The 13,241-nt window shown below is 36.1% G+C and overlaps 1 protein-coding gene across 15 annotated transcripts in view; it reads left to right on the top strand.

The window, feature by feature from the left end:
* Pde1c (phosphodiesterase 1C) overlaps positions 1 to 13,241 on the top strand; it is a 606,321-nt gene that overhangs the window by 547,050 nt on the left and 46,030 nt on the right. For 11 of the 15 annotated variants that reach the window (XM_048786431.1, XM_048786441.1, XM_048786442.1 and 8 more), the window contains one exon: positions 4,858 to 4,935. The exons of 3 other annotated variants lie outside the window; for them this stretch is intronic. In XM_048786431.1, the coding sequence (XP_048642388.1) occupies positions 4,858 to 4,935 (78 nt within the window). Of the gene's footprint in view, positions 1 to 4,857; positions 4,936 to 11,166; positions 11,170 to 12,345; positions 12,625 to 13,241 lie in introns of those variants that run through there. One more of the 15 variants, XM_048786436.1, reaches the window with a different exon arrangement.

Here is a 13,241-nt window from a genome sequence, read left to right as displayed (position 1 = left end):
GCTTTGCAGTCCGACAGACCCGGATTCAAGTTACATCTTTGCCTCTTCTCGGTGGCCTTGGCCATGTTATTTAACCTTTCATTGTCTCTGTTCAATGTACATACAGCATGGTTCTCTTATGAGCCTTAATAATAATCATGGTACCAAAAACTACAAAGAAAATAACAACCAATAGCATCTACTGACTTATGCCAGGTGCTGTTTTAAGTTCTCTCTTTCCATATTCATTTTCTTACCTGCACGGTAGGACCAGGCAATTTCTTCTAGCTATAGTTATTATGCTACAGGGCCTGGGGAAATGAGAAATAGTGCAAAGTACTTACATGACAGTCTCTAACTTTTAAAAATAGTAGTATATATACCATGTTTTATGTATAATCATAAAAGAGTATTTTAAAACATATAATGATGATAATAGCTCATATCACACTCCAAGAAGTTTGCATTAGTTCCTTCAGCTAATCTTCATAACCACTCTTAAGTGACAGGGAAGGCCTTTGTTCCAGCTAGTCCAGTCCCTATCAGCCTGGTTCTGGAGACATTTTAGTAGGTTTTGTATTCAAATGCATCATCATCCAGAAAAAAAATTGTTAATAAGAATTTATGATGCTCCTGTTGAAGTTTTAGAGGGTGATACAAACCATCCCTCTCTTCCCCTCCTGAGATCTGAACCAACAAAGAAATAGATAAGAAAATCAGAAAGTCAAGGATGAAGGTGTCAGTTCCATGGCAACTGGAGCTGGCCTGGGAACATGGACTTGTTCTACTAAACACCTGGGCTTCTTCCTGCATCTGACCTGAGCCGAGCTTTACAACTCGACACTGGGAGAACCATGTATGTTTTGGGCTCACTGCCTCCACCCCCCAGCAGGGACTGAATATCTGTGAGTCTTGTGGAAAATGCAAGGAAGGGAAGTTGGTGGCTGGGGTGAGCTCTGCGTAACTCGGCTCCTCCTCCTAGCTAAATCACTCCTCCAAAGGAGGGGCCACAGAAGAGGAAAAATGCATTTCTTCCTTCCTTTTTTCTTCTGGCTAAACATGTCTTGAATAAAAACAGTAATCATAACAGTACTGCCATTTATTGAATACCTAATGTGCCAGATGCTGTACCTTGAGATTTTACCTAAGATTAAAGTATTTAAAAATCCTAACAACTTTTTAAGATACTTATTCCCATCTCACAGTTGGAAAAATTAAGATTAAATCGCTTGCCTAAGGTCAAGTTACCTTTCAGTAGAGATCCCAGGCGAAACTCAGTTTTGTGGGTGTCTCTATTCTCTATTATATAACTGCCACACCCTTATCATTTGCAGATTTGGTGATGGCAGAGAAAGTGGGGAATAGGAGAAATAGGAGTTGTGCCTGCAGTCTATACAGTTATCTTTTTGTTTCAGGGATTGGCACCCTTTTTCTATAGTGGACCATATAGTAAACATTTGCAGCTTTGGGGCTATCTGGTTTCTGTTGCAGTTACTCAACACTGCCATTCAGCGTGAAAAACACGATGATACCAAAGCAAATGATTGAGGCTGTATTCCCATAAAACTTTGTTTATGGAAATTAAAATTTGAATTCCATCTGATGTTCACATCACAAAATATCCATCTTTTTGTTTCTCAGTCCTTTAAAAAAATATAAAAGCCATTCTTAGTTTGTGGATGATAATAAAACCAGGCAGCAGGGCCAGCTTTGGCCCCTGGGTCCTGGTTTGCTAACCCTTGGCTTAGTCAGTAAGAGAAACCAATAAACACTAACAAGCCAGACACACAAAAAAATGGTCATAAATCCTACAAAGACTCAGAGAGGGCAGAGGGGACAGGAATTTATTTTGAAGATGTCAGGGGTGTAGGGATCCTGAAAGACACAGGAGCCTGCCTCTCCAACAAGGCTGGCCTGATTCCACAGCTGTGTTTATTTTCCAAAGCACTAGCCTACCATTTCCCTTAAAAATTGAGTATGAAATCAGAGGTGGGAAAAGAAATCAATTCAGAGCAATAATAAGAAAGGCTAATGGTGATTGGGGACTTTGTTACAGCAGCCTAATTAAAATGATTTATAACTGCCCAGAAAGGCTCTTCTGTTTGCCCCTGTTTATTGAGTAACGGCTCACATCAGCCATTACTCTATGCCCAACCCATGGGAAATTGCCTAATGGGTTCTGTTCAGGGAACATCATCAAATAAGCGTGGGTCTTTTCCTAGGCACCCCTCCTTGTGGGTTGCCCAAGGCATTTTCCAGGTGAGGGCTGAAGGATATTGGTTAGAGAAGTTCTGGGGGTTTGCTCTTCTCTTGCCCAATTACAGGTTCCTTTAAGCTCTGGATCAAGGCAACTTCTTCCTTCAGCCTTCCAGACCCTGGCTGAGTGTACAGGCTGCATGGGCTGCTGGCTGGCATCCAGCAAATCGAACCATTTCTGCTGACTTTAGGAAGACATCTTGGTCTTGCTGCAGCTGTGGGTCAAACTCCAGTTCAGAGCAAGCTGGAAGGCCTAAAATAGAGTGCATGTGGGGTGTGAAAGCTCGCTTCTGGAAGAAGGGTTATTTTTCTGCATGATACTAATTTGACTACACGGCTTGAGATCCTTGAGTCCATCTCTGGTGTCCTAAAAGAGGGAAAGGCTGTTGTGGGGATTGTTTCATGGGACTTCTAAAGAGACCCTTCTCTTTGGACAAGTGCTGGTGGTAGAAGGAGATAATCATGTCCTTTATTTAAACCTGTCCTATTTGGGCCCAGGGCAAGGTAGACGTCCCTTCTTCTCCATTCTTCCCATTTCTGAATTAAGAATGAGAAAAACCTGGAGTGTATTAACATCTAATTTAGCTTAGGATTTGTCCAATTAGAAGTACAAACTTCATAGACTGCATCACAGCCAAAAATAGCCTTGCATTAGCCTTAGGTAATCATTTCTTTGAAGATCCGAAGGCATTTAGAAATGGAAAACTGAAATCAAAAAATTGAGCTTTGAAGGGAAGCTATAACTACAATAGTTGAAAACTTGGTCTCTAGAGTCAGACCCACCCTCGTGGGCTGTGGTGTAACATGTGCACCTTAGATTCCTCGGCCATAATATAGGGATGATATGTCATATGTGTTTCAGGTCAATTCCTTACAAGTTGACTTAAGTGAGAGTACTTTGTAGAAAGATCTATTGACCATTTGTTAAAACAAAAACAAAAAAACCTGTCAGACAAGTGGCTTAAACCAGATCTATAGTAGCTGACTGGAATAGTTTTGCCACCAGAGGGAGATGTGGATATAAGGTTGGGATCAGAGGCCAGGCCAGGGGAGTGTCTGAAATGCATGCTGGGACAGTGGATTACACAAGATGCAGATGGACTGGCTAGAGTTTGCCCAGGTGGCTGCAATGATGTCAGGAAAAATTCAAACTTGTAAAACATCCTCAATCATTTGGTGAGTTGATAATTTAGCAAATTGACCATTTAATGAGTGAATCTTTGATGAGTTTATCTACTTCCAATAGCAGTTCCTTCATAATGAGGTTGCTGTAAGAATTAAATGAAATGATGCGTACAAAGCATTTAGCACACTTCCTGGCACAAAGCTAAAAAACAAAAAGATAAATCCTTTTCCTTACATACACATCTTGGAGGCTTGGATACTATCCTCACTTTAGTTAGTATTAGGATCTTTTTGCTTCAGTAAGTACACAACATTTGAGTTGTAACGTATTCTTAAATGTATGCAGGGCTAAAAAGAAAGCTTCTATTAGTAAGATTGATTAAAAATAAATATGCCAAAACTTTAAAATAAAGCTGGGGGCAGGTATCCATGATCTTTTGGTATGACACTGGCTTAATTTGAACAGACCTGCCAAAGGATCATTAAATTACCCTAGACAGGGATTAGCACACTTTTTATTTAAAGGGCTAGACAGAAAATATTTTTGGTTGTTTCAATTTTTGCCACATGAAAGCAGTCACAGACTGTATGTAAGTGAATGTGTATGAGTGCATGCCAATAAAACTTTATTGACCCCAACAGGTGACAAGCCTGATTGGCCCATAGTCTTTAATCTGCTGAACCCTGCTTTTGGAGAATATGGCTGTGTCTTATTTTGCTATTTACTAATTAACTCTTATAACTGTGGAGTTATATGCTAATTTGGAAAATTTTGACTGATAGAGAAGATAACCAAAAAGGCTATAGTTTTATTGCCTTGTGGAGTATAAACATTTCTGTCTCTTAGTAATCTTATTTTAACATGTCTCTAAAATGCCTATTTCCTTAAATGCTCTTAGAACCATCCTTACCATCTCCCTCATACATGAGTTCAGTGTATTTTTCACACATGTTCATTCTACATTTGTTTAAGGGTGAAATTTTTAACCTTATAAATTATACTCTGACAAGCTTGTTAATTAGAATACTATTTATAGCTCTGTTTTAGAATAATAACAGCTATCATTGAGCAGTATCATATTCAGTACTTATACATTTTAAATGCCAGTAGATACACATTATATACCCATTTTGCGGATAAGAAAACTGAAGCACAGAGATGTTAAATAGCTATTAATTGGTAGAATTTACACTTGACCCAGATTTTTCCTCACTCCACAGTCTAACCATAATTCTGAACCGCCTTTCTTGGAAGATAAACACTGTGGACTTAATTACAACCTTGTTTGATAGGAACTTTCAATCTTGATTTCCTTTCATAATCCAATTACCAGAATCAAACACGTGGTGATGGAAGATGTTTACACTGAGACATGTACTCCCTTGTGACTATAAAATTATGCCACACTTTTTTTTTTACCTTGGCAGGTTTAGAGATATTCATAACTTCCCCCTCAGCTATATACATATACTGTTTGTCATGTTTATTGCTTTCAGGTGACTTGAAAGATGGTAAAAATAAGACAGACAAGAAGGATCACTCCAACATCGGAAATGATTCAAAGAAAACAGATGGTAAGAGTATCTTTCCCATTACGCCTTTTCCATAAAATGTGCAATTACTGAAAACTTGTTAGAATCATACCTGAAACTGAAATAGAGATGGTTAATATAGTTTTACACCCTAAAAAAAACCCAGTCCACTACATTTAATAATTCTGGTATCTCATTTTCAATAATTTACTAATTATTTCTGTGTCTCTTCTTCTCTGAAATGCTTCATTGTTTTGGTTGTCATATGGGCTCATTCCTAATTATTTCTTTATGCATGGACATGATATCAAGCTAAAAGTGAAAGTTTCCAAGGAGTGGTTTTGAAATTTGAACATAATTCTTCATGCATCTATTAAAAAGGAGAGAGCCCCTTGAGCTGGCAGCTGCACCCCATACCGCCATGCTGCCTTTACTTGCATGCATGAAATCAGTTTTCCCACTGGTCATATTTGAATCCTAAACTTCATCAAAATCCCAAACTTCATTTTGGACTTGCTGACTGCAATGCAATGGAATAAGACATTCTGCTAATGTATTTATGAGTTTCTGATCACGAATTGTGCAACATAAATAGGACATGTTCTGTGTTTTTAGTTTGCACATTTTTTCCTTTGAGTAAATTATTACTTTTGGTAAAAATAAACAGGAATTGGGTCAGCACAATGTTGCAAAGCAACATGTATAGTTATAGAACACAATTGGGCTAGTAAGAACAAGTCCTAAAGGCATTGACAGCACAAAATGCAGCATAAACCACCATGGTGAGGTGTTTAATGAGCATCGTTTGTACTTTTTATAAACAACATTCCATTCTTTCTAAAACCTGAAAGTTCAAAATTAAATTACCTGCCACACTTGGAACTATTGGATTGAGAAACCTACCCTTACTTTTTACATATATTTTATTGTTTTGTTTGTCATACATGTTCATTCTTGAGCATCCCTTTAGGCATTGACATGATATTTAACTAAAAATGAAAATTTCCTGGGCATGGTTTTTGTTAAGAGTCCCATGCCCTTGTTGAAACTTCCCAGGAGACATTGTATTTGATGCTAAGGTATTCTGTGTATAAGAACAAGTGTTGGGTATTCAGGTTCAGGAATAAGAAGAAATTTAAACACGAGCGTTCACACTTCTATTAAAAATGAAACAGCTCCTTTAGCTTTTAGCCTTACGCCATAACAACATGCTTGCATGAAATCCATTTTCAAACCTTTCCTTTTAAGATGTAAGAAGTCACTCCAAGTGTCTTATCACACAATACCTAGGGAACTCGCATCTGTCATTTTTAACCAATTTGCTTATGCAAATAGAAACCACTTAATGAACATATCTCCTTGAATAATTGTGAATAAGAAGTGAATTAGACAGAGATAAAATAGAATTCAAAATGGTAATATCTCTATCGGACTTTTATGGGAAAGGTTGTTCAAATTCCAGGGACTCTTTGCCAGGCATCATTGGACCCACGTCAAGGCAACCCAATCCAGGAAAGGTACCGTGGAAGAATGGGGTCACCTAAACCTAGCACCTGGACAATTTCCCCATCCAGCACTTGGCCCATTGCTCCCTGATCTGAATTCCTATAGCACAAAAGCCCAGAATAAATCAAGTCCAAAATTTTTAATATGGAATCTTCCATCTTATAATTTTTATTATACTATAAATAGCTGCTATAATGTCTTGTGGGCCTTGTGATTTAAGTTCTGTTACCTTCATAAAGCCCTATTATGTTATCTGGTCCCCTTTTAATTGAATGATTTCCAAATATTTAAAAGACTGAAAAATTTTAGGGGGAGGAAGGTGATGAAATAGATTCTATATCCTGTTGCATAAATAAGTGTAAAATTTGATTGTTTAATGAGCAGGATTCTTGATCTTATGGGAGTGTGAACCGGCTCTAGTAAATAAAGAAAAGACAAGCTCTAACATCTATCCCCTGTTTTTCCTCCATAATCCCACCCTTCACCAGCCTCAAGAGGGGCCTGATGTGTCCATACACTTGCAAATGTATATGCAAACATAGACAGGAACAATTTTGTTTTCTAATGTCATTATTGAACCAACCTGACATCTGTCATCATCATTACTTTGGCACCTACCCAAGAGGCAGAGCATTGAGCTTCAGTGACTTACAATGGTTTAGTCCAAAACCTTTACTAGGACTAAAGCTAATTGTTGGTGGAAAGAAGTGCAAAAGAATGACTCTCACCTACCTTTTCCTTTTTAGTCACTAAAGCTCTTTGCTACAGAAGTTTTTTTTTTTTTAAAAGGAATATATAGATCAGTAGATATATTGATTTAAAATCCCATATAGAAATAACATTTTGAACATTCCTTTCTAGTGGCTCTTATTATGTTTGGTGACCAGGTAGAGTTAATTTAACTTTTCAATGACCCTATTCCCATTCCAACCCTGAGAATCATTGATGAGTAGCTCTCTATAATTTTTGAGAGGGGAGTATCCAGGTACAATTCATACCCATTGTGATTAACCCACTATGGTTTGTGGTTGTAGCATTGTAAACATTCAGAGAGAAACCAATTGGTTTTTCCCAAACTCTCATGACCCTGGCCCTGCACATGGTGGGGAGGTAGTGTGTTCTGAAACAATAAATTACATCCTCGCATAATGAACACACTGCAATGGCACATTATCTCTGTCAGGCTATTGAGGTTCTCTTTAGTACCCTGCAGCAATAATTTTCTAACTGACTTCAAAGAATGGATGTCCTCTGAAAGTACCTTACTTACCTCCAGAGAGAAATGCATTAACATAAAAACATCTAGGTCTCTGAGCCAAATTTCTCTTAGTGTCTAAAATTTTCCATCATTTTTGGGAGACTTGCAGGGTACCACACAAATTAATTCTTTTCAGGGCATTTCTAGTCATGGATATGAGAGCATTGCCTCTTGACCTAACATGATTTATTATAGTTGTTCAAAAATACAAACTTACCCTTCGTTGTACTTGACCATGTAACAGAGAGAGATGAGATGCCCACCTTTTGTGTCTCTCAGAAGATGGTTTATAATTAGGTCCTGCACTGTTATTAGCCAAATCCCAGCGAGTGAGTCCAGCTGGAGTTTCTCCTTCACTGAACATTCTGGGAATTGGAATGTTTAACATCAGTTCATGAAATTTAAAAGCAAGCTGTGAAAAGTGGAAAAGGTGGACAAAAGAAAATCCACAAATATCTGCCTCTGACAAAGAGAAATAACCAGAACTGGATTTATCTTCTGACCTGAATCAAGAGAGACAGGAAAAGAGAGGCTGACCACCACTGGACAATGTTTGTAAAAGAATGGTTTTCAAGATACCAGAGGTCAGAAAAAGAAGAAGACTGATTTTTGAGAGAGGGGAGATGAATGAGGCGAACCTTGTGATGGCCCCAGTTACTGCCATGAGAGGATTCTTAGACAACAATGGAAAGGAGGGACATGGGCAGACCTGGTTGACCCTCTGAGTTGAGAATTTGAGTAAGAGTTCAGGGAATCCAACCTGGGCATTCCAACCCTGATTTCCAACCTGGTTAGGGTTGACAAATAAAATATAAAAGAAGAGAACTATAAAACTCCAGAGATCTAGAAAGTATTCTTCAGAATTCTGATCAACCCCTGCAACGAGGAAACTACCTGAGGCCTAGAAAGAACCAGCCAAGAGGATTAGAGGTAATGGTCCCGATGTTCACATGGAGCAGGGATTGTGCCTGTTCCCACCAACTAGAATTGAACCTCTCATCATTTAAAGGAAATTAGGTACTCACAATTGTCTTGAATTTGTAGGGGGGAATAATTAGCTACTTAGCTGTAGGCTAAGTACTGCTCTAGTCCTGCCTAACAAATCTTAAAGAGCAAGACTAAAGGATCAAAATGTTTCCAGGTAACTTAATCACATCCCAGAATACAGCTCAAGGAGGGTGTGTGTATGTGTGTGTGTGTGTGTGTGTGTGTGTGTGATCTAGCACCCAACAAATTAAAATTCACAATGTCTGCATCTAATAATAATAATGATAAAATCCCTGGGCATTCAAAGCAACAAGAAAACACTGCTCATAATGAGGAATAAACTAACAAGCAAACACCCAACTATTTGTCAGACTAGGAGATTAAAACATCTCTTACAACTTTAGTACATATGTTCAGAACTTAAGTAGAGAATGCATACATTTATAAAGGTCAAAAATCAAACTTCCAGATATGAAAACTATAGGTCTGATATGAAAAATACACTGGATGGTGTTAATAGGAAAACATTGGGTGGGATTAGTTGTAAAGGCAATGGGATTAGACATTGAGAAAAAAAAGTAGTGAAAAAATTAGACATAGAAATAAAGTATAAAAAGAATAAAAACAAAATAAAGAATACAATATAAACTATTATAAATAGCAGATTCCTTGGAATCTCCAAATAGAAGAAAGAGTGGGGAAGAAAGGAAACTATTTGAAGACTCAATGGGCAAAATTTTGCTACATGAGGAAACTATAAATCCATAGACCTAAGAAGCTCAATAAAGCCCAAGAACAAGAAACACAAAGAAAAAATTACACCAAACATATCAAAATCAAATTGCTCTTAACAATGATGAAAATAAATGTTTAAAAACAGCCAAAAGGAGAAAAAAACCCACATATGCACATGTGAACAAAGATGAGGATGATAGTAGATTTCTTGTTAGAGAAAACAAGTCGACAGGGGAGCACCATCTTTAAAGTACTGAAAGAAAAAAAAAAATCACCCAAGAATTCTGTATCCAGCAAAAATATTTTTTTTTTTAGAAATTCAGGTGAACTAAAGATAGTTTTCATTAAAGATAATTTCATATCATACAAAGGTTTTCTTATCATTACTCCCTGAACAATACACTATAATAACTATTTACCTAACATTTATGCTGTATAAGGTAGTCTAAGTCATCTAGAGATAATCTAAAAAGAATACGGGAGGATGTGCATAGGTTATATTCAAATACTATGCCATTGTACATAAGGAACTTGACCTTCTACAGATTTTGGTATCTGTGACAGGTCCTGGGACCAGTTTCCCATAGATACCAAAAGACAAATGTATATACTTTATTATTATTTAAAGCTCCTAAAGATAATTGACTACTTGAAACAAAGTAGTTAATATATTGTTGGCATTATAACATATAGAAAAACAAAATGTCTGACTACAATAGCATAAAATACAAAGGGAAAGCAATGGAAGTATACTATTATAGATTCTAATGCTCTACATGAAATGGTGTAATATGTGAAGAGAGATTGAGATACACTAAAAGCATATACTATAAGCTTTAAGTCAATCACTAAAATTAAAAAAAAGATATATAGCTGACTAACTAACAAGAGATAATAGGGGACCAAAAATAACAATTAATCCAAAAGCAGGTGGAAAGAAGAATAAGAAGGAAAAAAAGAGAGAAAATGAAATAAAAAAAATAAATAGGAACACCATCAGCTTAAAATCAAGCCTATCAATATAAATGACCTAAATACCCCAATTGAAAAGCAGAGATTGTCAGATCATAAAGACCCAAATTTATTCTGCCTTTATGTAAAAAAATATAAATAGCCCCAAAATTTTTTAAAAAATGAAATTAATATATCATCCTAACACTAGGCAAAAGAAAATCTGAATGGCTACATCAATCTCTAACAAAGTATATTTCAGGGCAAAGAACAGAAAAAAGAAAGTTTCAGGGTTAAAGAACTTTATTTCATAATGATAAATTTGTCCATCTATCAAGAAAATATAATAATATAATGATATTTTACATTTTTGCACTGAAATGCATGGATTGAACTGCAGAAAAAATTTAAATCCACCATTTTCACACATTAATAGTCATCTCCATAAGTGATAGAATCAGTAGATATAAAATCAGTATTGAAAAGACTGAAACAACACTAGCAATCAACTTAACCTAATTGGCATTTCTGATATACCCAAGGAGTAGAATAGGAGAACGCACATCATATTGAAATGAAAATTTGTATTTTCTTAATTTTTTTCTGACAAGTCTGGCTAGAGGTTAATATATTTTATTAATTATTACATTATCTGTTGACATTATCTGTTGTTTTTCTCTTGTCTATATAATTGATACCTGATGTGATCTTTATTATTTCCCTTCTTCTGCTTGCTAATGGATATAGTTTGCCTTATTTATTTACTTATTTTTAGTTTTTAAGGCGGAAATTAAGGTCAATGATATGAGTATTTTTTTTTTCTTTTTCTATTCTAGGCAGTGCTGTAGTTTCCCTATAAGTACATTATCATCATGCCAAAATTTGGATATGTTGCATATGTATTCATATGAGCTCAGAATACTTTGTGATTTCTACATTCTTTTTTTTTTCCCCGTTTGCTACTGGGAATTGAATCCGGGGACACTTAACCACTGAACCACATCTCCAATCCCTTTTTTTATATTTTATTTAGAGACAAGATCTCACTTAGTTGCTTAGGGCCTCACTAAATTGCTGAGGTTGGCCTTGAACTCATGATCCTCCTGCCTTAGCCTCCCGAACTGCTGGAATAACAGGCATGAGCCAACATGCCCAGCTCCACTTCAATTTCTACATCAACTTAACAGTTATTTAGAAGTATAATGTTTTCTTTCTAAATATTTGGGGATTTCTAGAGATAGTTGAGATGTCGGTTTTCCCCAGATTGATCTATGTAGACAACACAGTCCCAATTAAAATCCTAGCATGACATTCTGGTAGAAGTGGGCAAACTGACTTAAAATATATATGGAATGCAAAACACCCAGAATAGACAAAGCAAAAAACTTTGGAAGAGATGGAAAAGTTGACGATTTCAAGACTTCTACAGTAATCAAGGCAGCATACTATGGGCATCAACATAGACAAATAGGTCAATGGAATAGAGTCCAGATATAGATCTGTATGTGCATGAGAGCTTATTTTTTACAAAGGGAGAAGGAAATTCTATGGAAAATGATGGTCATCAGCAAATGGTGATGGAGCAATTGGAGCAAAATAATGAACTTCTACCTGTGCTTGTGCCACATAAAAGCAAGATATTAGAATGGGTCCAAAAACCTAAGTGTAGAATGTAAAATTATAAACCTCTATTTAAAAATATATATGAGAAACTCCCTTCTAACTTGGATTAGGGAAAAAAATCCTAGATATGAAAATAAAAGTACAAACCATAAAAGAACAAATTGATAAGTGATACTTTATCAAAATTAAAAATCTCTGTTCTTAAAAACCTTTTAGGAGAATAAAAAGACAATCCACAGACTGAGAGAATATTTGCAAAGTATAGATCTGTTAAAAGATTTTTATCCACAATATAGAAAGAATTCTCAATATTCAATAATAAGAAAGTAAGAATCTAATTAAAATCATATGAACATTTTAACAAACATGTCATGAAGGAAGATAACTACTAGCAAAGAAGCACATTAAAAGGTCTGTAGCATCATTAAGGAGAGACAAATTAAAAGATGAAAACAAAATGAAACATATTGAAAGAGAACAAAACAAAATGAAGCTCATGTAAGGGAAGAAGAATATTTCACACTGGCAGATTGTATTCAACTAATAATTTCTTAGCTCTTGACTTCTGTGACTGTCAGGATGCAACTTTTTTAGCTCATTTCCTCAAAGAGCATATGATATTTCTTGTAGCCTCATTTCTTTTTTATTTTTTTAATATTTTAATAGGTATTTTGGACTTTTACATATATATGTATATGTATATATATATATATATGTGTGTGTGTGTGTGTGTGTATATATATATATATATATATATCTGAGAACCGAACCCAGTGCCTCACACATGCTAGGCAAGCGCTCTACCACTGAGCCTGGATCCCAGCCGGTAGCCTCATTTCTTAAGCTGCTCTTATTCTCCTGCTCAACATCTCAGTACAGGGAAAATGCAGGAGGCAGTGTAGCTAATATTCTTGTGAGTCTGCTTAGAGCAACTAATTGTGATCAGAAGGCTTATTGTGAACACAAGAGGAAGAGGAACTTGCCTGTCACTTGGTCCTTCACCAGGCTGTTATCTCGTGACCCTGACTTGTTACAGAGCTTACAAGAGTCACCTGAAGAAATGAATATGTTTTCCCATTTTTTTTAATAGCTAATTCCTAGAAAGTTAATTTGGATTGAGATACATACATAAAGTTGGAAGGAGTGAGTTTGTTAGATATCTTTTGTTCTATTATACTTACTGAGTTCTTAATAAAAGCAGTAGAAGGATATAATCACAAGCCTTTACATTGGAGTTGTGCTTCATTCTTGTAACATTCCTATGTTACACTGGACTCTGTTTGTTCGT

This window comes from Marmota marmota, unplaced genomic scaffold, assembly GCF_001458135.2.
Source record: "Marmota marmota marmota unplaced genomic scaffold, marMar, whole genome shotgun sequence".
NCBI lineage: Eukaryota > Metazoa > Chordata > Mammalia > Rodentia > Sciuridae > Marmota > Marmota marmota.
The sequence above is the reverse complement of the archived record's forward strand: the minus strand, read 5'-3'. Positions and strand labels throughout refer to the sequence as shown.